Source organism: Canis aureus, chromosome 13 (genome assembly GCF_053574225.1).
Source record: "Canis aureus isolate CA01 chromosome 13, VMU_Caureus_v.1.0, whole genome shotgun sequence".
Classification (NCBI taxonomy): Eukaryota; Metazoa; Chordata; class Mammalia; order Carnivora; family Canidae; genus Canis; species Canis aureus.
The window spans coordinates 28,793,833-28,820,821 of NC_135623.1; the positions used below are offsets into that span (position 1 = coordinate 28,793,833).

General features: G+C 41.7%; 1 protein-coding gene across 2 annotated transcripts in view; it reads right to left on the reverse strand.

The window, feature by feature from the left end:
- The window catches only part of PAWR (pro-apoptotic WT1 regulator), a 101,826-nt gene extending 76,550 nt beyond the window's left edge, over positions 1-25,276 (reverse strand). The window contains exon 1 of one of the 2 annotated variants that reach the window (XM_077845614.1): positions 24,733-25,276. In XM_077845614.1, the coding sequence (XP_077701740.1) occupies positions 24,733-25,251 (519 nt within the window). In that variant the 5' untranslated portion in view covers positions 25,252-25,276. The remainder of the gene's footprint in view (positions 1-24,732) is intronic. The other variant, XM_077845613.1, reaches the window with a different exon arrangement.
- Positions 25,277-26,989: the final 1,713 nt, after the last annotated feature.

The following is a 26,989-nucleotide window of genomic DNA, read 5'->3' on the forward strand; positions in this document are numbered from 1 at the left end:
GTATATATAAATATATATATTCTTTAAAAACAGATTAAACAATGAAAAAAACATTTAATTTCTTTTCAAACTTAGACATGTGTCCATGAAATGATGGTGGTTATTCAAAAGATTCTCAAAAAATAAAAAAAAATTTAAAAACCCCAAAAGGTAGTTTTTTTTCAAAGGAACTGTATAAATGCAAAAACTATTAAATTTTTAAAATTCTTCTTATAGGGATCCCTGGGTGGTGCAGCGGTTTGGCGCCTGCCTTTGGCCCAGGGTGCAATCCTGGAGACCTGGGATCGAGTCCCACGTCGGGCTACCGGTGCATGGAGCCTGCTTCTCCCTCTGCCTGTGTCTCTGCCTCTCTCTCTCTCTCTGTGACTATCATAAAAAAAAAAAAAATTCTGAAAAATATATTTTTAAAAAATTCTTCTTATAGTCTACAAATACAAACTAAAATAGATACCTTCAAACCATTACTATGCTATTAAATTCTAATCTCTAAAATAATTTTCATCAGGTCCAAGAACAACAAAAGAGTAAGTCTAACTAGAGAAGATTTACTTTGCTGACAGATTATTCTTTGTGGTTCAGCTTCTTTCTATCCTTCAACTCACATCCTTCTCACTTCTAACCCACATTAAACAACAATTTGAACTGCCAAATATTTTAAGATCTATAGATAGTTGGCTCAATAAACTTGTCTCAACATGGTTCTATTGTATTGTAAAAATTCCGAAAGTCAATTAAAATTAAAATCGTTAAGTACAGGAAAATTGATGCCACATTTCATCTCAAGTATACACAAGTAAGGAATTAAGATGACCTCCCCTCTTCCACTTGTGAAATTTTATTATGACTAATTAATCTATTGCTTACACTATTCTGAAACACATCTCCTCTCTCCAGACTTCATTCCATTCCAAGTTTTAGTCCCTGGGCTTTATCATTTATGACAGCTTACAACTCCCAGTCTTGCTTCAAGAGTGCTCAAATTTTGGAAGCAATTCTGGAAGTAGATGACACAGTTCAGTTTTCTAAAATCAAACTGCAGCAAAATCTAACATCACATTACAGAACCTATATTATTCCTTCTATGGAGTTAATAATGTATTTCACAATAACCAAGAGCTTCAAACTATCCACAGACATTATCTTGCTAATCTCTACAACATTTCTATAAGGAAGCAAATAGGTAAAAACATCAGATGACTTGGAAGCTTCCAATCCTTTTTAAACTCGAGTGTCTTAAAGATTATAATGTTATTTGATATACTACTAAAATAAGCAACCTGTAAGATACAAACTGCATCTTAATAATTTAAGAAGGCAACTCAAATGGATTAGCAGAGGGCTTCATTTCCCTCCTAGGAGTCTAACTGAAAGTAGTTTCAATTAGTACAAAGGGGGTTTTGTGGTCCTCTTTATCTTTCTCACAAGGTGAAACAAATGCAATAAAGCTTCTATCTCCCTAAAGAAAAAGAATAAATAATTTAACCTACCTTATTTGTACAAACCATATCTCAGAGCAACTAAATAGTTCATAAAAGAAAAGTTCTCTTTATAAAATACTCCAGCTAATAATAATTTTTTTTTTTTTTTGAGAGAGAGCGAGCACAAACACACATGCAAGTATAGGGGGTGCAGAGGGAGAGAAGCTCTAGCTGACTCTCCACTGAGCAAGCAAACAGGGCAGAGCTCACTCATCCCAGGACTCTTGAGATCATGACCTGAGCCGAGACCAAGAGCCTGCTGCTTAACCGTCTGAGCCACCCAAGTGCCCCTAGCTAATATATTATTAAAGGTAGGAACGAATTAGAATAGAACCATTTTGCAACCCCTAATAAAATGTAGGGGTACTGCCCAAAGCATGGTCTGGACACCTCTGTGGGTCCCTAAGACCCTTTCAGAGAATCTGCAAGGCCAAAGTTATTACAATAATACTAAAACGTTACCTACATTTTCCCCATCTCATGCTCTCATTACTGTACATGAAGTTTCCGGAGGCTACATGATATAGGTATCATAAAAAGCTAAATGATAAAGTAGATATGAGAATTCAGCAACCCCTCCTTAAGCCAGATAATAAAGAGATTTACAAAAATGTGAAAACAATGACACTTTTCTAAGTTTCTTTTGGAAAATAGTTTTCACAAAAATGTTATTCATTTAAACATGCAACTATTGTTATTTTTAAATAACTGATTATTTCTAAAACTTGTTTTAATTTCTAATAAAGTAAACACCAATAGATAAAATGACATTTACACAGAAACACAGACATAGTAACCAACTGAGCGTATAAACCTTATTTAGGCAAAATACAAAAAACATATATGGGACAATCATGCAAATGCGAACAATGGATATTTGATATTAAGGTATTATTATTTACATGTAATTGTACTGTAATAGTAATACTGTGATATCCTTAAAAGAGTCTTCATCTTTATAAACTTGCACTATTTACAAATGAAATGATAGGATTCAAGGATGTCTCAAAATAAAGAGGACTGAGGGAAATGAAAATCACTGAACCCAGATAGCTATGGTCGTACACAGGGTTCATTATACTATTTTGTTTACCTTTGTTCTTTTAGTTTTTCTCTTAGGTTGTTGCTTTTTAATGTTTCAAGTTAGGAGAAAATGTATTTCCATAGGCAAGTTCATTCACTCACACTGTAACCAAAGAGAACAATAATCAGTGTTTCCTCTCAGCAGCTTGATAATAGCCCTGAACAGTTTGTCTTTGGTTATTTCAGCATCTCACTTCTAAACTCTTCACCTCCAAGAATATTAAAACAAAACAAAACAAAAAACTGAGAGAGGACAAAGAGAGGAATCAGGACAAGTTGGGGACTTCACACAAGAAGGAAATACTCTCTTCCTAATAGAACAAATACCAGCAGGCTTACACACAGGCACATGTTGTCCATTACAGCCCAGAAATGATGGAAAAGTTCAAAACAGAAAGGGAAAGGAAGGAATGAGTGCATTTTAAAGACTGAGTAGTCTTCACATTTTGATTTGAAAGTCTTCAGTCCTAGAGTTGTTGAAAGGCAAACCCTAAAAGTACTGCCTTTGTTATGTACAGGATACCCCATCCAACAGAAACTATGTAAAGATTAAGGATTTAAAATCAATAATCTTAAACTGAGTTTCTTGCACTGATATTATTTGTTTTTTAAAAATAATCTGTATGACAAACTTATGAGTCACAAAGGCCTCGAACTTGTCCAGCATGGAAGGAAAGGGTAGGCCACAGAGTAGGGCCACGTCTATTTATGCAGGATCATCTACATTTCAAGTATCCTATCTTGTCATCAGGTCTTACATTCTGACTACTGGTTTGGGAAATATAGTCACCAGATCCATAGGAACTTAAATAACTAAAAAATATATTTAAATAACATCTAACAGAATAAGTAAATAAATAACATCTAACATTTTCCCCCATCTAATAATATGTTTCATTTTCAAGACCTCCAAAAGAAGCAACTCTATCAATAATCTATCCTGAGTTGAATAACTCTCACTTAAGTATTCTTTAAAAAAAAAAAAAATCCTATAATAAATGGAAAAAGAAACTGAAATTGTTAAGTAAGTTATTCTCTATGGATGGTAGTTAGTCTTTGTTTCTAATGATTACTTTTCCAAAAAAAGTATTTTTATATACATCCAATATTTTTATTTATGGATGGACGAAAAGCTAAAGAATGATGTTTGTTCTTTTTTTTTTTTTTTTTTTTTTTTGATGTTTGTTCTAAACAGGAAAGAAAGCTCTTTAATGACACCATTTCTTTCCTTGAACTAGAGCAAATTTTTATGATTTTCCCCTCATTTTAGCAATGTAAACAGTTTACACAAAACAAAAAGGGTTTTTTTTTTTTTAAAGATTTTATTATTTATTTGTTCATGAGAGCCACAGAGAGAGAGAAGCAGAGACATAGGTGGAGGGAGAAGCAGGCATCTCGCAGGGAACCCAATACAGAACTTGATCCCAGATCCTGGGATCATGCCCTGAGCTGAAGGCAGACACTCAACCACTGAACCACCCAGGTGTCCCGAAACAATAAGTTTTAAAGAACTAATGGATAGTATGTAACCAAGGTCTAAAAGAAAAACACAAGGGAGAATTACAAAAGGGTTTTTCCGTTTGTTTTTAAGACCTTATTCTCAAAGATTACCATGGAATCACCTAATTTAAATTTAAAAAATGAAACTATCATCCTAGTTAATGTAATTAAGAAAAGAAAATGTATACAGATTGGAAAGGAAGAAATAAAACTGTCATTGTTCACAGATGACATGACTGACTACACAGAAACCTGAATCGACAACAAAAAATGCCAGAAATCGAGCACCTAGGTGGCTTAGTCAGTTGGGTTTCTGCCTTTGGCTCAAGTCATGATCCCAGGGTCCAAGAACGAAGCCTTGCATCGGGCTCTCTGCTTAGCACAGGACTCTGCTTCTCCCTCTGCCCTCCCCCTACTAGTGCTCTCGCTCTTTCTCTCTCTTGCTCACTCTCTCTCAAAATCTTTTTTTAAAAAATGCTAGCAATGATAAGCAATTATAGCTAGGTTGCAGAATACATGATTTAAAAAAAAAAAAAAATCAGGGGATCCCTGAGTGGCTCAGCAGTTTAGCGCCTGTCTTGGGCCAAGGGTGTGACCCCAGGGTCCCCGGATCGAGTCCCACATCGGGCTCCCTGCAGGGAGCCTGCTTCTCCCTCTGCCTGTGTCTCTGCCTCTCTCTCTGTCTCTCATGATTAAATAAATAAAATCTTTAAAAAATAAATTAAATAAAAATAAATAAATAAATGTTTTCTCATATGCCAGCAATGAACAAGTGGATTTGGAAAAGAAACACAATACATTTAACATTAGCACCAAAAAAAATAAAAGAAGAAAAGATACCTAGATATAAATCTAACAAAATACATGCATCATCTATATGAGGAAAACTACAAAACTCTGGTTGAGAGATGTCAAAGAAGAGCTTAATAAACAGATATTCCCTATTTATGGTTAGGAAGACTCATCATTGTCAAGATGTCAGTTCCTCCCAACTGATCCATCAATTCAATGAAAGACCATTCAAAATCTCAAGCAAGTATTTTGTGGATATAGTCAAACTGATTTTAAAATTTATATGAGAGGCAAAGAACAGGAATAGCCAACATAATACTGAACGAGAAAAACAAAGATGGAGGACTGACACTACCCAACTTCAAGACTTACTATAAAGTTACAGTAATCAAGACAATGTAGTGCCACTGAAAGAACAAATACTAGCAATGGAACAGACAGCCCAGAAATGGATCCACGTAAATATAGTCACTTGACAAGGAGCAAAGGCATTACAATGGAGCAAAGATGTCTTTTCAACAAATGGTGCTAGAACTATTGGATATCCGTATGCAAAAAAATGAATCTAGATAAACACCTCACAACTTTCAAAAAAAAAAATTCAAAATGAATCACACACACACACACACAAATGTATCACAGACTTAAATACAAAATATAAAACCCCGCTCTCAGTGGTGAGTATGCTTGAGATCCTCTCTCTCCCTGTCTGTCCTCCTGCTTTCATGCATGTGTTCTCTCTAAAATTAAAAAAAAAAAAAAAAATTTAAAGATAAATAAATAAATAAAACTAAACATACTCTTACCATTCAATCCATCAATCATGTCCAATCCATCAATCTTGGTATTTACCTAAAGAAACTGAAAATTTATTTAAAAAAAAAGAAAGAAACTGAAAATTCTATCCAAACACCTAAACATGGATGTTTGTTATAGCTTTAATTTTAATTACAACTTGGAAGCAACCTTCTTTAGTAGGTGAGTGGAAAAAGTGTGGTATATCCAGACAATGGAATATTATTATTCAACACTAAAAAGAGCTATGGAAAGATGGAGGACGCTTAAATGTATATTACTAAGTGAAAAAAGTCAGTATGAAAAGACTACATACTGTATGATTCCTACATGACATTCTGGTAAAGACAGAGCTACAGAGATTGCTTTGCAATTGTCAAGGGTTGGGAAGTGGGTTAAACAGATGGAGCACAAAGGGTCCTTAAGGTAGTGAAACTACTCTATATGATGTTGTAACAATGGATACACACCATTATACATTTGTCCAAACAAACAGAATGGACAACACCAAGAGTGAACCATAATATAAAAAATATAGGCTTTGGGTAATGATGCGTCACAGCAGGTTCATCAATTCTAACGCATGTATCACTCTGGTGGGGAATGCTGATAATGGATGGCCCTATGCATGTGTGGGTGCAAAGATGTATTGGCGATCTTTCTATCTTCTGTTCAATTTTGCTATAAACCTAAAACTGCTCTAAAATATAAAATCTATTTAAAAAAACTATCAACTCTGTTCTTGGAACCAAAACAAAATTAAATGAGTCAAACATCTTAACATTAGAACGCCCATCTTGGGATGCCTGGGTGGCTCAGCGGTTGAGCGCCTGCCTGCCTTCAGCTCGTGATCCTGGAGTCCCGGGATCCAGTCCCACATTGGGCTCCCCACACTCAGCCTGCTTCTCCCTCTGCCTGTGTCTCTGCCTCTCTCTCTGTCTCTCATGAATACATAAAATCTTTAAGATAAATAAATACATATAAAATGCTCATCTTATGTATTGTAATTTTTTTTCTTGAACAAAAAATTCCAATTAGTAAGACTGAAAACTCTTCACAGAAAAATCACTGGGTTTCAAGAATACTAAAAATAGCTTATTCAGGAATGCCTGACAGGCAGGCTCAGTCCACAGGATTCTTAGAGCACGCCTACGACTTCTTGATCTCAGAGTTGTAAATTCAAGCCCCACATTAGGTGTAGAGCTTACTTAAAAATAAATAAGTAAAATTAAATTAAGCTTTGCTTTAAAAAAAGTAGCTTATTCAGTTTCATTCTGAAAAATTCTATTTTACATTTTAAAAAAAAATGAGGTTTCCTGAGATGCAAATGCTGCAAAAGGAGTAATGTGCAAAATATCAAGATAACAGCAATTGCTGTGACTGACTCTTTCTCATGCCCAAACAAAATTTTTGGCAGTTATTTTCTACTATTTATGTTCAAATATTCATTGGAATGAATAACAGTACTATTTAAAAAACTGCAGTTCACAATAAAAAATGGCTATCATAGGTTCAACTCCAAATTTTAAGTCTCCCTCAAGATTCTGTGATGTTAAAGCAGGAATCTAGGCAAAAACACAATTTATATATGAAATCACTTCTCAATCAAGACATCTGTGCCACATTCTTAATAAACATTCTTATTTGTACACAGCAAGCAATGAGCTGAGTATTGACAATACTAAATAAATTCTCAAGCAAAACTAAGTTGAAAAAGAAAATATTATATTCAAATATTCACTTCATAATCAACCATAGCCTAAAGTTGTTTTGCGGGCATGCTTTTAAAGATCTGTTGACTTTAGAGACAGAGCACTGGGGCACACAAGAGGAAGCAGAAGGAGGGGCGGAGGGCCAGGAGGGCGCAGAGAATCCCATGGATGCCCCCCTGGAGGTGAACCCAATTCAGGGCCCTGAAATCATGACCTGAGCCCAAGAGTCAGAGGCTCAACCAAGTCAGCCACCCAGGCACCTCTACCTTCATGCTTAAAAGCTTTAAAAACTTGAACTTAGCAAGGTGAAGTGCTGAGAAATGTAACAACAGTCTCTCTTCTCTAATCAATTTACCATCTCAAATATTCTACTAATCTCAGAGCTGAATCCCTTCTCTCTGAGAATGATAATGGATGGACTTCATTGACACAGGAAAGATTTTAATCAACATGCGAGAAACACAGGACCTCTGTCTGTGTCCTGAAGGTGGAAGTAACTTCCGTGAATGCACACGTACTGCCATCTGGAAACGAAGCCGGGCAGAAAGAAGGCACTTAAACTACAAATGCTTACTCTACACATCTCACGGAATCAATGCAAATGAGTATCCCTTGCTAAGGATCTTTGGAAAGTCACAGGTAGATCTGACTCCTTGTGAAAACACTTGCTTGATCAGATATTTAGAGGAGGGTGTCTGGTGGCCCAGTCAGTTAAGCCACGACTCTTGGCTCCGGCTCAGGTCATGCTCTCGTGGGGTCCTGAGACTGCAGCCCCTGCCCCGGGCTCCACAGTCAGCGGGGAGTCAGCTTGAGGATTCTCTCCCTCTGCTCCTCCCCACCATTTGCACATGTGCATGCGAGCTTTCTTTAAAATAAATAAATCTTTTTAAAAAAGATATTTAGAGGAAAGCCACATAAGAACTAAAATGTGGACCAAGAAGTGATAGGATTAATATTTTAACATAAACATACTCTAGTTGACATGATCAGGTAAACATTAGTATCTTCTCAAAGCTTTATATACACCTTACGAAGCTGTACACATTCAATGAAAATACCATCATTAACCAAAGTATTTTTTGGTGACCTTCTTTTCGAATTTCCATTACAGCTTCGGTATATTTTCCAAACAACTGTTCATTTGATAAATCAATTCATCACCTCAGCTGTGCCATTAACTCCTTAATGGTAACAAATGTTTGTCATTTGAGGGTAGATCTGACTTTTTGAAATCTATCTGAGGTCCTCTGGGTTACTCAGATTATTAGGTTAAGGAAAATAATTAACGATCAAAAATGAAACGTTAGACCCTTAAATGCATATTGCTAAAATGAAAGCAGCCAGTCTAAAATGGCTTTATACGGTAGCATTCCAACTATAAGACATTTTGGAAAAGGTAGTACTATGGAGACGGTAAAAAGATGAGTTAGTTGACAGGGGAGGGAAGGAAGCCTGGACAGGTACAGCACAGAGGATTTTTAGGGCAGTGAAACGATTCCCTAGGATACCGTAATGGTTCATATATGACATACACTCAAAATCCAAAAAAAGTATATACAAAGAGCAAACTCTAGTATCAGTCTTAGTTAATACTGGTTCATCAGGGGATCCCTGGGTGGCTCAGTGGTTCAGCGCCTACCTTCGGCCCAGGGCGTGATCCTGGAGTCCCGGGATCGAGTCCACTTCGGGCTCCCTGCATGGAGCCTGCTTCTCCTTCTGCCTGGGTCTCTGCCTCTCTCTCTCTCTCTCTCTCTCTCTCTCTCTATGTCTATCATGAATGAATAGAATCTTAAAAAAAAAAAAAAAATACTGGTTCATCAGGTGTAACAAATGTACCAATGCAAGATGTTAAGAGACAAACTCGGGCGAGGAGAATGTGAGAATTCTCTGCTTTCTACTCAATTTCTCTATAAACCTAAAACTGCTCCAACATGTTACTATGAACTAATGTGAGTGATTCAAATGATCCAGAGTAGAGAGAGCTCTGAAAGGAACATCAGGGATGCCTGGGTGGCAGTCGGTTGAGCGTCTCTTGATTTAGCTCGAGTTGTGGGATCAGGCCTCACATCGGGCTCCGAGCTGGACACAGATTCGGCTTGAGATTCTCTCTCCCTCTCCCTGTGCCCCTCCCCCCACTCATGCTCTCTAAATAAATCAATAAAATCTTAAAAAAAAAAATCAAAGCAAACTACCAATTATATTACCTGTACCCCTCTACCATGTGTTTCAAGATTGAGATTTTATAGTATGTACGTTTTCAGTTATGAATTTTCTGCTTATAAGATGAAATTCTCTCAAAGTTCAAGGACAAATTAACAAGCCAACAGCAGTAAACATCAGTATGTCTTCAGATCAAACAAGCCAGAAATAAGGTTAAATGATTTGAAACGTAATTTGGGAGACTGGCTTAAGAGAAAATATTTAGAATTCTAGACCCGGAAAATACACAACCTCTTCAAATACCCCAGGGATATCTACAGAAACGTCTCGTGCATTACGTCATGGAGAGAACCTCCACGAGAAAGATCACACAGAGAACATTCCACCAACAAACGTCTCCTTCATTCTACCATCCAGAGAGAATCACTGTTCATCAGTGCATGGATACCTTCCCAAGCCTTTTGCTAGGCCTCTGACTCTCACATGTAGCTTTTACCCCAAAATAAGCAAAAAAAAAGAGAGAAAAACCTCTTAAAACAAAATACTTAAATAGAAATCTGAAAGCAAGTTAAATACGAGGAGGTCAACTTTGCTCGGGCTAAGGGGATATTGGGAGGAAAAAACCAAAGAGGCAACTAATCCCTCAAATCAGAAATTCAGTATGGTTTATCATATCTCTGTGCTTCACTTTCCTGATCTGTAAAACAGGAAGAGCACTGACCTGCTGGAGTCTTCTAAAAATGTAGTGAGTTAATACCCATAAAGGACCTAGAAGAGTGCCTACTGGCCCAGTAAGCGTGCAAGTGCTACCTACCTACCAACGTGGCCCGCTAATCCTGAGAAACGAATGCCTTTCTCTTCCCCTACAATCAAAATAGTAAGGCATTCTAAACGCCAGTTTGTAGTATAAGTAATTTCTGGTTTAATTATTGTCTTTGAAATTATCATGGACTCATAATAAGCTCCCCTAAGCACTTCAACTGAAGACAGTAATAGTCCATTGAACAAGACATAAAACTGAAAATGTTAATGAACAACACTCTACTACCGTGTGCTAACGCTTTCACACACAATGTTGCCCCGCCTGGTGCAGGACAGCCTCTCAATTCATCTCCTTACTACTGTTCTCTGCTCCCTCTAACCTAGTCTACACACCACTGCTCAGCTGATCCTGTTACATTCCTGGTGTCACAAATATCAAAACATCCTGCTCGAGGTTCTCCTACAGGCTGATACAAGAAGCCTAAAACCTTCAGCCCAGTTTTCAAGATCCTTCACAATTCTGCTCCTTAACTTTTCTAACTATTATTATGTTCTAATATAAACCCTTTATTCCAATCGTGGGGGTTGCTAACTCCCACCTTTGTACCTCAACCCACCCTGCTCTCTCTGTCTGAAACAATGACTCCTCTTTATGTGTCCACTACTTATAGTCCTTCACAATCAGCTCAAATCTCACACTCCCTCCAGGAAACTTTCTGGGCCATCCAGTTCTCTAGGGATCTCTCTCACTTCCCTGTACTAACAGCACAGCGTAACATTTAACATATTTATTTTTCATGTTTCAAAATTATCTTAGGTACTCTTCTTTCTCCAAATAAGACTGTAAATTGTTCAAGGACAAAAGGATGAACCAGAGTTCATCCAAATCCTGAGTGTTGGTAACAGAACAGATAGAGCAATTCAAATGCTCAAAAGGCCTTTTTCAGTGTCTAAAATGTAATAAGTACTGAGACTGAAAAGTAAAATAAATAAAATATGTATTTAGACTGTGGTAAATGTATTGTAGCTTTATCAGAGATCCAAATTATGAAATAATCCGTAGCCATTAAGAATAACAACAACACAGTGGGGCACCTGGCTGGCTCAACCAGAACAAGTGACTCTTGATCTCACGGTTGTGAGTTCAAGCCCCACACCGGGTGTAGAGATTACTAAAAACTATAAATAAACTTAAAAAAAAAAAAAAACAAACAGCACAGTATATATTTACTGCCATACAAAGATATTCATAAAATACTGAAAACAAAAAGGTTTAATAGTACTTGTAGAATGGTCTTTTTTTTTTCTTTTAAAGATTCATGAGAGACCCCAGAGAGAGAGGCAGAAACACAGGCAGAGGGAGAAGCAGGCTCCCTGTAGGGAGCCAGATGCTAGACTTGATCCCAGGACCCTGGGATCATGACCCGAACCAAAGGCAGACGCTCAACCACTGAGCCACCAAGGTGTCCCCCAGTATTTGTAGAAAGATTAAACTTCTGGAGATGTATTTTTCATGTGTATGACTAAAAATATACTCAAGAATTGTATACCAAAACTATAAAGTTATAGTCATCATTGAATAGTGGAAATTATGTTTATGAAACAAAAAAAATATGCAGCAGTTAATATCTCCTTTAAAGTATTTTTTAATATCTTTCAAAAAGCTTAAAAGTAATATTATTATTGGCCATATTTAATGATGTCATGTTTAACAGTTTCTGAAAATATACATGGAATATAATCTTATTGCATAAGTAAAAATGGAAAAAAAAAGTCAAATTGATATAGTAATCTATAGCTAACCTTTGCACAATCCTGTTTTTGATAATTTTTAAAATTTTATTTCTAATTTTTATTTTAGAATTGTTTATTTCTAATTTTCTACAAATAAGTAGGCATTTTCTTTGTATCACCAAAAGTAAATGAACACTATTCCTAAAACATGGTTTGAAGAAGCACTTGATTCCTCTAAAAGAGAGCAGGAGGGATGAAGGGGGGCAGGGAGCTTCTGTGGAAGTTGAACAAATAATATGGGAGGACAAATTCAAAGGCAATGCTCGGGGATCCCTGGGTGGCGCAGCGGTTTAGCGCCTGCCTTTGGCCCAGGGCGCGATCCTGGAGACCCGGGATCGAATCCCACATCGGGCTCCCGGTGCATGGAGCCTGCTTCTCCCTCTGCCTGTGTCTCTGCCTCTCTCTCTCTCTTACCGTGTGCCTATCATAAATAAATTAAAAAAAAAAAAAAAAAGGCAATGCTCACTCTTCAGCACTTGCATTCTAAGCATCTATATTGCAAGATCAACTGGAAGAATATAGGAATGGAAAAAAACACCAGCTTTTCTATCAAGCACAGGGCCAAATATGAACCTAGGGACAATATTAAACTATGAACTTCTTCACGGTAACACTCCGTACAGAGCCTGACCATTTAATGGCATCAGAGCCCCCATCTCCACTCCATCATGCTCCACTAACAAAGTCACTCCCAAATCTATCTACACTACAGAATTATTTTTGTAATAAAGAGAATTACTTGGGCACAACTTTACTTAGAGGCTATTCTCTCCTCTCATTTCTTTCTAACCCACATGGAAATTTGGGATTTATTTATCATATGCATATAATTTTTACATGATGTTGTGTTGTTTGTTATTCTTGAATAGATGCCTGTCTCCAAACAAGAAGATCCCCTTAATGACTTCAAACTAGGCAGGCAATTTCCATTCCAGAAGCTGTCAGAGCTACTGTATATACAGGTGCAGAGAGTGGAGAGAAACACCCAGACAACACCACTAGCAGAGAACAGCAGAGTAATGTCTGAATTCCTCAGCATGACATTCAGAGCCATCACGACTGGTCCCCGATTCCTCTTCGGCTGTTCTTCATCCGCTCCCCACCATGAATTCTCTGCACACCAAAGTTTCCTCTATTAGAACACATCTCTCTCTCTTTCCACCAATGATAACCAATGTGTGTGCATTGGGACCCAAACAAATCTAAAGCAAATCCAATTTCTGTCAGTATGGCCTTTGGGCAAGTCACAACTTCTTTGAGGGGTCTTATAAAATAAGGAATATAGTTTTAAAATCTACCTCGTGAGTTAATGCGGAGACTACAACTAACAGATAGAAATCCCCCAGCACAGTGCTGGGTAGACAGGAGGGATGTATATGTAACAAAATGCTATTATTTCCTGGCTTTGTGCCTTCACAAATGCTATTTTCCTCTACATAAAATGTTACCGAGTCAACCCTCTCCATTTGGGAAATCCTTTGGATCAGTCAAGACACGAGGCTTAATACTACTTTATCTTATGTAAAGCCCTCCTTGACTCCCTCATGTAGCTGATGGCTCCCTTTTCTGAGCTGGTTCAGTATACTCTATGCTCTTCTCTACCATAGTTCTTATTACATCAAATTCCATTTATGTGCTATGAACTGAGCATTTGTGGCTCCCCAGAATTCCTATGTTGAGACCCTAACCACCCAGTACAACAGTATTATGATAGATGGGGCCCTTGAGAGACGATCAGGCCATAACGATGGGGCCCCTCACAAATGGGATTAGTGCCCTGATAAGCGAGATCCCAGTAATCTCGCTCACCCCTTCCACCATGGGAGGACAGAGTGAACCAGGAAGCAGCTCTCGCCAGACACCAATTCTGCTGTTGCCTTGGACTTCGCAGCCTCCAGAACTGTGAGAATGTCTGTCGTTTGTAAGCCATCCAGACTAGGGTATCCTGTTATGGCAGCCTGAACTAAGACATCACCTTTTTCTCTGAGAAAAGACTGAAAGTTCCTTGAATACTGGTGAGCATGTAATCCATCTTTGCATCACCTAGCACTGAGCCTGGAACACATGGCAGGCACTCCAATGTTTCCGAGTAAACCAAGTAAAAAAGAATCTAACAAAAAATGCAGTAGAATCCAAGGGAGGGAAGGATAAGGGCAGACACTACAGGAGAGTCAAATAGGCTCAAAGTAGAAAAGCTGCCGCCTCATTGGGCCATTAGGAGGTCACAAGCAACCTTGAAGAGACCAACTTCAATTACATAGAAGGAAATAAGCAATGTAATGGTAGTCAGCAGGTGAAAACAATGCCTGCAAGTTGAGCAATTAAGAAAAGTTGAAAGTGGGACGCCTGGGTGGCTCAACGTTGAGCGTCTGCCTTCATGCTCAGGGCGTGATCCTGGGGTCCTGGGATCGAGTCCCTCGTGGGGCTCCCTGCATGGAGCCTGCTTCTCCCTCTGCCTGTCTCTCTCTCTCTCTTTGTGTCTCTCATAAATAAATAAAATCTTTAAAAAAGAAAAGTTGAAAGTGAAGGAGAATTAAGGTAACAGCTCTTCATGGCAAGATAAACCAAGAGGAATAGGCCAAGTATTCAAGAAAGAAGGAAAACAGTAAGCAAGATTTAGATAGGGATCAGGGTATAGGTAGCCCTGAGGGGAGGGAGCCCTGGCTCAGCTACAGGTTCGGAGTTTGAGGTTGAATCTTCCAGCTCAAAAGTGTATGTAATTTCCTAATTACCAGTGAAATCCCTCTTAATCCACCCATTCCTCTCCTTCCCTACCACCACTGCCCTAGCAATCAGGATCAGTATGCTCTTAAATGAGTTTTCTTATCTCTAGTCACATCTGCTCCCTGACCCTTTCTCCATCTCATTACTTGGAATGACCTTCTCAAGCCACTGGTGCATGGATTTTGGATGGACAAACATAGGTGTGCACATAATTGTATAAACAGATGTATAATATGGGTATATACATAAAAACTAGAATATTGGTTTAGAAAACTGGATTCGATCCAATGCACCAGATATATTAGGGAGCAAATTGAGCACAATACAAATTTCACACCTGCCTGTGGGCAACTGAAAGAAATACTAGGTAAGCACAGAAAATGCAACCAGTCCCACAGAACATCACAGAATGTGCACATCTCAGACGTGCGCTCCTGTTACAGGCCTTCCCCACCCACATCTAGTGTTATGGCTTCAGTCCAATTTACGATGACTCTTCCTCCGTCACTTCCAAATTGCCACCCTTTCGACCCCCAACCCCCACTTCTATAAGAAAACTCAAGTCTTTTTCAAGGTCACATCTATTGTAGTATTTATACATTTCTTAAGCATTTAACATGTAAAATTGTGCTAGTCTTTTTAGGTTTCTATCTTTTTACACTTCACTTACAAAATTTCTGAGTGTTATGCCCCTAAACTCCACTTTTCCTTATGTCCTATACTTTTAATTGTGTGATCTTGCACATATGATTAGGAACTTTTATATGATGTTATTACTTATACACACACAACTATTGCAGCTCTGATTACTAATTTCCCACTGAAATCAAAGGCTACAGAGGAGGTTTTAAAAAAATGGGCATGGGGAACATAGGTAGCTCAGTCAGTAAAGCATCTGACTCTTGATTTCAGCTCAGGTCATGATCTCAGGGTCCTGGGATCGAGCCTCACGTCTGACTCTGTGCTCAGCCGGGAATCTGCTTGAGCTCAGCCGGGAATCTGCTTGAGGATTCGCTCTCTCCCTACCTCTATCAATAAATCTTTAAAAAATATAACTGGGCATCCTTCACAATTATTTGAAGGTCCTAGTACCTATGAGGTGTTTTGAAAGATCCAAACACTTGTCTTGAAGTACACTTCAGGAAACTTCAGGAAATACAATACATGGGACGCCTGCGTGGCTCAGTGGTTGAGCGTCTGCCTTTGGCCCAGGGCCTGATCCCGGGATCGAGTCCCACGTCGGGCTCCCTGCATAGAGCCTGCTTCTCCCTCGGCCTGTGTCTCTGCCTCTCTCTCTAGGTCTCTCATGAATAAATAAATAAAATGTTTAAAAAAAAAAAAAAGGAAATACAATACATGAAAAGAAATATACTGCTGTTTATCTTAAGACAACTTACTTATTTGCCAATCAGACAGCTCTATAGGGCACAGAAGTAGTAGAGTCCTTTACCAATTAAGTAATGTTTAAGTATTTTCATATCAAGCAACACAAACATATCCATCCCTAAAGACAGAAAGTGTAATGGTGGTTGCCAGGGGCCAGGTAGGTAGAACGCAGTTATTGTCTTACAGAGTTTTAGTTTTACAACAGGAGAAGAGTAATGGGATAGAGAGTGATGATGACCGTACAATAATATAAATATATTCAATACCATTGAACGCACACTCCAAAGCACGTAAGATTTTATTAGTATTTTACCACAACACAAAGAAAAAAAATCCCTATATTGTACACCTGAAACTAATTTTTTTAAAAATCCATCCTTAATTTTAAAGATCACCACCATAAAAATATTCATGATGAACTACACACAAAATCTGTATAGTGTGGTTCTGTTTTTTATGTAGATCTAGAGAAAAAGGGTCAGAAACAAATATATCAAGGGACGCCTGGGTGGCTCAGCGGTTGAGCATCTGCCTTCGGCTCAGGGCCTGATCCTGGGGTCCTGGGAATGAATCCTGCATCGGGCTCCCTGCACGGAGCCTGCTTCTCCCTCTGCCTGTGTCTCTGCCTTTGTGTGTCTCTCTCATGAATAAATAAATAAAATCTTAAAAAAAAAAAATATGGGTAAGATAACAGGTGATGTTTATCTTTTCCTCGACTTCCAGAAGGAGAACTACAAGGAACACATTCCTTTTTATTTTTAAACACGTTATTTTTACCAGCAGAAAAAATTTAAATCTCAGTTATTTGTGTTTCTAGCTATACACCCACTGGTATAGCACCAAGCCTTAGCCATTTATCACATTGTCCTTGGGTTAACTAAATTCCTTCACCAAATTCTTATGGGTCAAAATATAGTTTTTAGTAATAGTTTTATTTGTTTTATACGGTTGGATTTTTTTTTTAAGGCTGTTGTATTCTGAAGGTATTTTGTTAGGGTTTTGCTGAAATGAATAGAAAGGAGAGAATTTATGTTACAGATTACGTTTCTGTGATAGCTAAAAATCTGTTTACAGTTTCTTTACATAAACTCTAGAGGACTAAAAAGTAAAAATAATACAATTTGAAATACAGGATGAAAACATGTTTTATAATAAAATTCACTTTGAAAGACAGTATTTAATATTAAGCTTATGAGCATAAAAGTAAACTATTTAATCTTATTTCTAAATTCAGGACCCTGAGATCATGACCTGAGAAATTTACAAGTTATACAAAGTATGAAATGATTTTCTATTACTTTTGGAATTTCTTTCTGAATATTTTTAGTAGTACTTAAAAAAGAATGGAAATCTTAATTTAAAAAACAATATTAAACATACAGAAATGGTACTTGAATAAAAAGTAGCTGAAATAGTCAAAGAAGATATCATGGGTTTCAAATTCTTGACAAGACTTTTTGATATCCTATAGTGCAAGCCAAAGTTGATCCACACCTAACTTACATATTCTTAATTCTATCACAGAATAAATGTTTACTATCCAATTTTCACATGCTAGGTTTTGAACTCATTGGAGCAGCTTCTTCCTTTGAAGTGTATAATTCTGCTGCTTTTAGAAATTAAATGTTCTTACAACTTCATTCAAACACGGTGCCTATTGTATTTTTACTTAACCCAAGGACAATGTGATAAGTGGCTTAGGCTTAATTCTATACCAGTAGGTATATGGCTACAAACACAAATACCTAAGATTTAAATTCAAAGTTCCCTCAGCAATAACTATTTTAAGAATCAACTGGCTGAGAATGCCTATAGATTTAATATGTGAGAGTAAACAAGAGAAAAAAAAATCATTCACTTGGGAATATTTTGATAAGATGGACAAAACCTGCTTTAAGAGTTTGAGCTACTAATGAAATACATTTACAAACATAATTATATGCTTTCCCTTAAAGATATTTAAAAATGAAAAATGAATGAAAGTTCAAATTACACATTAAGTAGAATTTTTGGTTTTTCTTTTCCCTGTAGTCTAGGCTTCTAATAAATTCAGGACAAGAAGCAAGGCAGATGCAACATTTTGCACTAACTGTCTATTACATAAATGTTTAAGGTGCTTTGAATTTCCAAGTAGCTCTGTTAAAATGTCTATGAAGTTTTTTTATTAGAAGGGAAAAAAGAATTTTCAGCATCCCAATAATAAATTTCCATTAGACATCAGCAACCAGTTATCAATATAAACCTACACATTAACTATAATTTATCATTTTATCAGTTTTAGGACACTGACACCAACATTATTTTATCTGATCAGGTGACAAACCTGTTAGACAATCAGTATCAATTTCCCTTGACAGATCAGTAAACCATTACAGGGCATCTAAGTCAGTTCTCTCCAGTTGAGTGTACAAGAATCACTCAACATGTTAAGACTGAAGACTCAGATACCCCTCCTTGCCCCCAGGATGAGGTGGATCCCAGAAATCCACATTTCAAATAAGCAACACAGATGATACTGGTATGCAGGTGGCCCCCATCCCCATAAACCCCGGGCACATCCTTTCTGACATTGATTTAAGTAACATGACTAAGGTTTTAGGTGGTTTAAAACTCCATTTTTACTTGGAATCAAAGCTCCCATATGTTTAGACAGTAGAGCATTGTGGATCTCCATGAAAGATATACAGAATTTTAAATTTTTAAAAATTTATTTAAAATTTTTACCTTGAGTTAAATACCTCTTATACTAATCTCCTATACAAACACACGGTAGCAGGTGTTTTAAGAAACATAAAACTGTTAGAAAATTCCATCACAGTTTCTTTCATTTTCTCTGTGATATGCAGGAAAAACTGAAATTTAATTATTCGGATACTGCTGTATTTTATAGGGTGGGAAGCTAAAACTTAGGTACTACAGGTTTTAAAAACATAATGAAAAATTAAGATGAAAATACAAAAGCACTTAGAGCACAGCTTTGTGAATACACTAACAACTACTGAACTGAATTTAAAGGATTAATTTTATGATAAATGAATTATATCTCACTTCTTTAAAAAAAAGCACTCAGAAAATTTCAAACTCTAATATTTGCCACTCATTTTAAAGACATATATTAATTAGCCTTGCTATTAAACATGTGTACCAACTTTGCTATAGTCTGACCTATAACACAGGTGCTAAAAACCAATGTAGAAATAATAAACAGCATAAATAAAGCCACTAGCTTGATAATGATTTTAAGTAAGAATTTTAGTGTCACTATTTACTCTCAAGTTTTTCTAATGAAGTCCCACTTTATCTGCCTTTTATTAGAGGGCTATTTTCAAGGTCTATAGTAATGTTAGCATCTTCTGGTTTACTAAAATAACCTTTGTCTTTCTTAAACTAGGTATACAGTATATGATACACTGAAATAGATAAGATGGCTATTAAGCATCAGGCTTTAAAGGCAGGCTATTTCTGCTCCTCACCACGTATGTGACCTCAGTCAAGTAAATAACTTACCCCATTTTACCATAAGGTTGTGATGAGAATGCATCAATACATGTAAAGTGCTAAGAATAGTGCCTAGAACCTAATAAGCACCCCATAAATGTCATCTACTTTCATTACATAATTCTTTTTATAGAAAGAGGCTTCTCACCTTAGACAACTCATTACAATTCCTGAGAATATTAAAATTTCCATTTATTTTACCAATGAGTTCAAACATTTAGGGAAGTTGGGCTATCTTATTAAGGCAGTCTTAGTGTTCACACTATACCTACCCTACTGACAAGTCCAATTTTCTCCAACCCTGAGTCACTATTAGCTCCTTTTCTGACTCATCACATAGAAAGGTAGACAGTCTGGAATATAATGGGCATACCAAAAGACATTTCTTAATCTACCTGGATTTACATGATTTACTAAGTAGAACTTGTCCTACATAATGTTCACTAAATATGCTGAATAATTATGACTTAAAAGTGTGCTCACCTAAAAGTGCTTTCTATATATTATATGCTCCTTTAAATAACAGGGTAAGTGTTTTAGCCCCATCCTGACAGAAAAACAACGTAACACTTAAATAAAAACAAAGAGTCATAGTTTCTGACTTCTAGCCAAAAAACAGATTTTGCTGGTGGCCTGGTGCTCAAAATTTTTCCAAGTCAATTATAAAGTAAGAGGGTCTAACACAAGACCTGAATCTACAAATTTGACCTTAATTTCTATTCAGTTCCTTTTACTGTTTTCTCCCCAGCCAGATGTTTATATTACTTAAGATAACCTCTAATAAAAAGTCACAAAAAAATTTTAAAAAGCTATCAGGAAATAAGCTAAATAATGCAAAGTAGATTCTTTTTTAATTTTATTTTTCTTAGGTTTTTTTTTGTTTTGTTTTGTTTAATTTTAAGTAGGCCTCACAATCGATGTGGAGCTTGAACTCAGGACCTTGAAATCAAGATTTTCACACTCTACTAACTGAGCCAGCCAGGTGCCCCCAGAGGAGGTTAATTCTTAAAAAACACTTTCCCAAGAGGCACATGTACAACAAAAAACAACAAAAGAAAAAACGTTTAAAATATTGCTCTACCACTGATTCACTTTCCATAGGATCCTGAGTCGTTTAAATTTTCCAAGCCTCCATTTTCTTCTCTGGAAAGGAGGATAAAGAGAGAAACTGTAACTACTACATGGCATTGCTCTGAGCATTAATTAAAACAACGCATAAAGCAGCACTCTAGCCAACCACTATGAAAACAGTAAGCTTCAATATATGCTAACTTTATGGTTTCAATCAAAACTGGAGTGCCATTCCAACTCTACCTATTGATATTTATATTTTCTAGGGTAACCCTCTCTGTTAAGTCCTCGTGCAACCCTATTAAATGGCAGTGACTTCATAAGCACTCTGAAAACAGCAGTGGTCCTGTCTAGGAATCCCTCAACCTGCCCCCTCCTCGAACTAGGTGCCCTGGCTCAGCAACAGGCCGCACTTCCAGGACTGCGCCCAGCTCTCTACAGCCTGAGAGGCCTGCGGACAAGGCCTGGCTTCTATTCACGCCCAAATCCCCAGACTGTGGCCCAACAGTTCTAAACCCTGACTCACGCTAGAATCACATGAGAAGTTTATCAAAATACTAATGCCTGGGATCCATCCCAGACCCATTAAATCAAACAGGGGTCAGGGAGGGAAAAGTGAAGTGTTCTGCAAGGGGAGCATTTTCTTTTAAGATCCTCATGTGATATTAACTCTCTGCCACAATTAAGAAGCACTGCCCTCTGATATTTACAATACTATACAAATAGGTATGTATACATGTATGTGTGGATATACATATATATATATATATATACACATATATATATATATATATATATACGTATAGACACGTAACTACAGAAACAGAAGCCTCAGCTCAAGACCCTCCTCGGAAGTTTCTCATGGCCCAATCCTCTCTTCCCTCCAAACACAAGACAGACAGACAGACAGACAGATAGATAGATATAGATAGATAGATGATAGATTTTTTTTTTTAGATTTTTTTTTTTTTTTTTTTTTAGATTTTTAAGTCATCTCCACATCCAACGTGGGGCTCGAACTTACCAACCCTGAGATGAAGAGTCACACGCTCCACCAACTAAGCCAGTCAGGCACCCCTACACACAAAATAGTCCTATTTCACAATCTGCTGTGTTAGGATGGCTTTTCAACTGTTAACTCAGTACTTGAGTTTTTTCATATAATTATGCCTTATGCCTCCTCCTGGATTACAGTCCTGCTCCTTGAGAATATACACTGCCTCACTCTTCTTTTTTTCCACAGCACTTACGAGAGTGCCTCGAACACAGACGTGTAATGAACATCTGACTGATCTAACAAACATATACCAGAATTATTGGCAGGAAGTATATCCAAATTATCCAATTTGGGCTACTGCCTAAAAAATAGAGAAAGTAAAAATTCAGGAAAAAAATTTTTTAAATTTTTACCCTAGTAAATGAAAGCCAAAGTTTGTCTAACAACTACTGAATATTTGCACTTTTTATTACACTTACAAGTAGTAGCCCACCCAGCTTCCCATCCCCATCCACTACTCTGAGTTTCTGACTTGCTTCCCTGCTAAAACTATCTTCTGCTTGGCTGTAGGCTCTTTAGCTAGTGTCAGGTATCTCTACAACAATTTTATAATACTCTGTAATTAGTAAAAGAAGCTAATGAAAGTCACCATGAATATGCCACTGAGACGTTTAATAAATACTTCCTGAAGGAACTTCAATGTTTATCAACCACCAAAATAGATGGTTTTGCAAGATGCAAAACATCTTGCATGCAAGTTACATGTTACTCCTCTACTATAAACTTGGTTGACAATACTGTCCGAAAATAGGAGTCTTTCTCAACAATATATACAGTACAAGTCTACCCTTGAATAGTGACAGATTGTTGATCTTCTGTTTTTATGATATTTACAAACCTGAAAATTCTGTAAGACATTTTATGGCTGCTTCCCCCCAGGAGTGCTAAGTTCTATTACACAAGAAACTCCACAGCAACGACCCTCTCAATGTTGAAACTACCAAGAGAAATGAATGGCACACAATCCTAAAACAAACCACCGCCTAGAGATATAAGGATGGCCCACCTTTAAGGTGTTGTGTCATATATTTACCACTATTAAAATAATCTGAAAGATGTAAGTGGCTTTTATGAAAAGAGGAGGAGGCCCTCCAGAAGTATGCCTGCTAATTAGATCCTGCAGTAAAACATTACCATGTTTTGTTGCGTCCTACAGCGACAGATAGAGCCATAGTTACCACAAAAAGAAAGCAGTCCTCAATTCCCTATTCAATAAAAAAAAAAGGTTCAAATTCCACAGACAAAAAAAAAAAAAAAAAAAATGGTACCCTGGGTTGTTTGTTTTTAAGGAAGATTAAATTTAGGAGTTGCCAACACCCAAACGAAAAACATTCCAGAGTATTAGACTCAATTGTAGTGGGGAGTCATCTACATTCTCGGCACTATGTTCCCTAACCCGAAGCAGGAGTATTAACAAAGGATGTTTCTTAGGATCCTGCAAGATACACCACACTTATTTCCCCCAGTAAACATTACCCTTGTTAAAAACAGAAAAGGTACTTGAAAAGTAACAATTCCAGCACAAGCAGCCAGACAAAAAAAAAAAAAAATGAAGTCTAACATCTGCCAAGATATTTCCCAAAATAAGACCCCTGTCAGATGAACAATGAGGAAAGGATTGAAAATGACTAATTCTTTTATTTGGACCATCAGCTACTTTTAAAAATAAAGTTGAGGAATGTAGCTTTTCCAAAGCCTTGTCTTTAGTTTCCCCCTTAATCTTCATATTTTTAACTTAAAAAAAAAGAAAAAAAAAAGAAAACCCTAGAAATTTGATTACCACTTTCATGAATTCCTTTTAAAGCAATTTAATGAATAACAGATCTTTTGTGCAAGTAGCAAGCCGCAGAGGACAGTTTTGCTGGCTGATAAAAATCTGTCTGAAACTTGCATATAAAAATATACCCTTCAAAGGGCAAACCGTGATTTTTCCAGGTATGGAAAACATATTAACACTTAAGAAGTTGGGTATGTCTGGCACTCCCCCTAACTTACTGTGCGTGCTTTCACTTGAACCACAAAGTTAATACATTCTTATTAATTATTTACTGGGTATCAAAGCTGAAAAAAATCAGAAAGCCACGAGTAAAAAAAAAAAAAAAAAAAAAAAAAAGTTTTAACAAATAAAGAAAGAAACCCTAAGGAGCCAATGGGGAAAAAAGAAAGAAACCCTAAAGAGCCAATGGGAAGGGGAAAAAAAATGCAAGTACTACTTTGGGTGAAAGAAGGTTGTGGAACCACTTCCCAAAACCGGGGAGCTTCTATTAAGGCCACCAAAATTGGGCTTTGTTTTGGTTTTTTTCACCAAAATTGGGTTTTGTTTTGGTTTTTTCCCTTGGGGGTAGAGAGAGGTGCGGAGACTCGTCCTCCCAGGAAGAGGCTGCAGCCTGCAGGGGGTGGAGGCGCTCGCAGGCCCCAGACACCAAGCCCGCGGCGGCCGTCTCCCCGCTGCACGGAGCCCCGCACTGCGGACGGGGACGGGGACGGGGACGGGGACGCGGACGGGGACGGGGACGGGGACGGAGACGGGCCGCCCGCACCGTGGCCGCGGCGGCCGCAGCGCTCCCGTGGCCCCGAGCACCCCTGAGGCCCAGGCGCGCGTCGGGAGCGCTCGGCCCGCGGCTCGGCGCAGGGGGCGCCGCGGGGACTTAGGGCCTCGGGTTAGAGACGAGGCCAGCCGGGCCCGGGGGGGGCGGGGCGGGGTCGCGCTCCGGCCGCGGCTCCGCGCAGGTGCCCCCGACACGGGCCGCGGGAACGGCGGGCGCGCCCCGGAGGCTCGGGAGGGACGCGTGGGTCGCCAGCCGGGCGCGTCGCGTCGCCATCCCCCGGCCGCCGGCGCTGTGCCGGGGCTGCTCCCGGGGCGCGGACCCGCCCGCCCGCCCTCCCGCCCCGGAGCACGTGTGCGCGGCCGCGCGCTCACCTCCGCCGCGGGGATGTTGACCACGCCGGTGGAGCGCCGCTTCTCCCGCAGCTTCCTCTTCTCGATCTGCCCTTTGCCTTTCCTGGCGCTGGGGCCCGCGCCCTTGCCCCTGCCCGCCGCGCCGTCCCGCTCCTCCCGCTCCTCCTGCTCGGCGGGGGCGGCGGCGGGCGCGGCGGGCGCGGCGGGCGCGGGGGCGGGGGGCTCGTCCTCGGGCCGCCGGGGGCCGGGGCCGGGCCGGGGCAGCGGCGCGGGGCCCCCGGCGCAGTTCACGCCCCCGGAGCCCGGCCCGGCAGGTGCGTGGCTGCCCAGCTCGGCGGCGGCGGCCGCGGGGCCCGGAGTCCCCGCCGGGGGCTTCCCGCCCGCGTCGCCGCCGCCCGCGCCCCCGCCCGCGCCCCCGCCCGCGGCGGCCGGGCCCGCGGGGTTCTGCTTGGCGCGCATCTTCTCGCGCTTCGCCTTCCACTCCTCCAGGAAGTCCGTGGTGCTGCCGCCGCCGCCCGCCCGGTAGCCGCCGGTCGCCATGTTCCCCGCGGAGCGGCCGCGCTCCCCGCCCCCGGCCCCGGCCCCGGCCCCGGCCCCGCCGCCGCCGCCCTGCACAGGCCGGAGGGACGCTGCGGCGCAACGAGCCCGGGCGCGGGGCCGACGGTCTGCGGGGCGCACACGGGGGGCGGGAGGGGAAGGCTGAGTCCTCGCCGGCCGCGGTCCGCCCGCCGCCGCCGCCCCCGCTGCCCCGCTGGCCCCGCTGCCCCGCGAGCGGCCGCCGCGTCCCCTCCCTGCCAGCGGCTCCGACGCACCTACACGGCGGCCCGGGCCGGTCGCCGCCCCCGGGGGCGGGGAAGGGGCGGGGGAAACGGACTGGCCCCGCCCCCGAGGTCGGCCCCGCCCACGCCCCGCCCACGCCCCGCCCACGCCCCGCCCACGCCCCGCCGGGGTCTGCGCGGGACCCGGACTCGGACCCGGCCCCGCCACCTGTCGGCGCGGCGCACCTCCGGCCGCTCGCCCCGCCGCCCCGCCCCGCCCCGCCCCGCCCCCGGCGCAGGCGGTCGGGGCAGCCCCTTACCTGGGAGGAGGTGGGGGGGCGCCCAGGTGAGCCCCCGCGGCGGCGCGGAAGCGGCTGCCGCCAACTAGCGGCCGGGGCTCGCGGCTCCCCGGGGCCGGCCGGGCGGAGGGAGGGGCGGGGGGAGCTGAGCGGCGCCGGGGCGCGGGCGGAAGGGGCCGAGACGGCGCGCGAGGGGGGTGGTCCTGGCCGCCGCCCCGCCCCGCCCCGCCCCGCCCCGCCCCGCCCGCCGCTCAGGTGCGCGCCGCCCGCTCCCCGCCCCGCGCCTCCCGCTGCGAGCGCGACCGCCCCCCGCAGCCCCCAGCCCCTCGGGCCGACCCCCCGTGGCCCCCCCGATCCCCCCGTCCCCCCGCCCCCCGTTCCCCCCCGCAGCACCTGGGGCCGACCCCCGACCGCCTTCGTCCCCCGTAGCCCCCCGTGACCCCCGCGCCCCCCCGCCCCCGCCGCTCTTCCGCTTAAGCTGCGGACCGCGTGCCGGGGGGCGCACCCGGAGCTGCCCGCGGGGGGGGCCCTGAGGCTGGGGGTCGCCCGAGTGCCCCGGGTGCGGCCGGCGTCGCGCCCCTCTTCCCGGGCGGCGGCCCGTCTTGGGGTCGTGCGGGGGCGGCGGGCGGAGGGGCCGGAGAAGGCCCGAGCGACCGCGGGGCCCCCCGAGAGCAGCGTGACCTGGGGCGGGGGGGCTCGCCCGCGGGGCCTCGGCGTCCCCGGGCGGGGTGGCCGTGAGCCGTGTCGCCCCGCCGCCGCCGCACCGAGGGACCGGGGGCCCCCACCGAGACGCCCGGGGATGACCGGGGGGTGACCCGGGGACGGGCCTCCAGGTTCGCGTCCCTCGGGTGCCAGGCGGACCGCGGCCCACGTGGCGGCGGCGCAGGTGCTGCGGCCCGGCCCGGTGTGCTCGCAGCCTGCGGACGCCCGGTCACCGCTTTGGCAAAAAAACAAAAAAAAAGGCGAGCCCTGGGTCACACTCTCCCCTAACCTAAATCGTTCTTCCTACTTCTGTCCCTTTTCTGCCCGGGTGGCCCCCGGTGGGTGGGCGCCTCCGCGAGAAGGTGAGTCACGTGCCGTGCACGGAGGGAGAGCCCCGCGTCCTGGCCCTCGGGGTGGCTGTTGGGGTGAACGTGTGGGTCACGGGGAGGGAGCCCTGAAAACCCGCAGAAACCTAAAGGCCTTCCTTGGGAATTGGTTTCAAAGGCTGAGCCTGGCTGG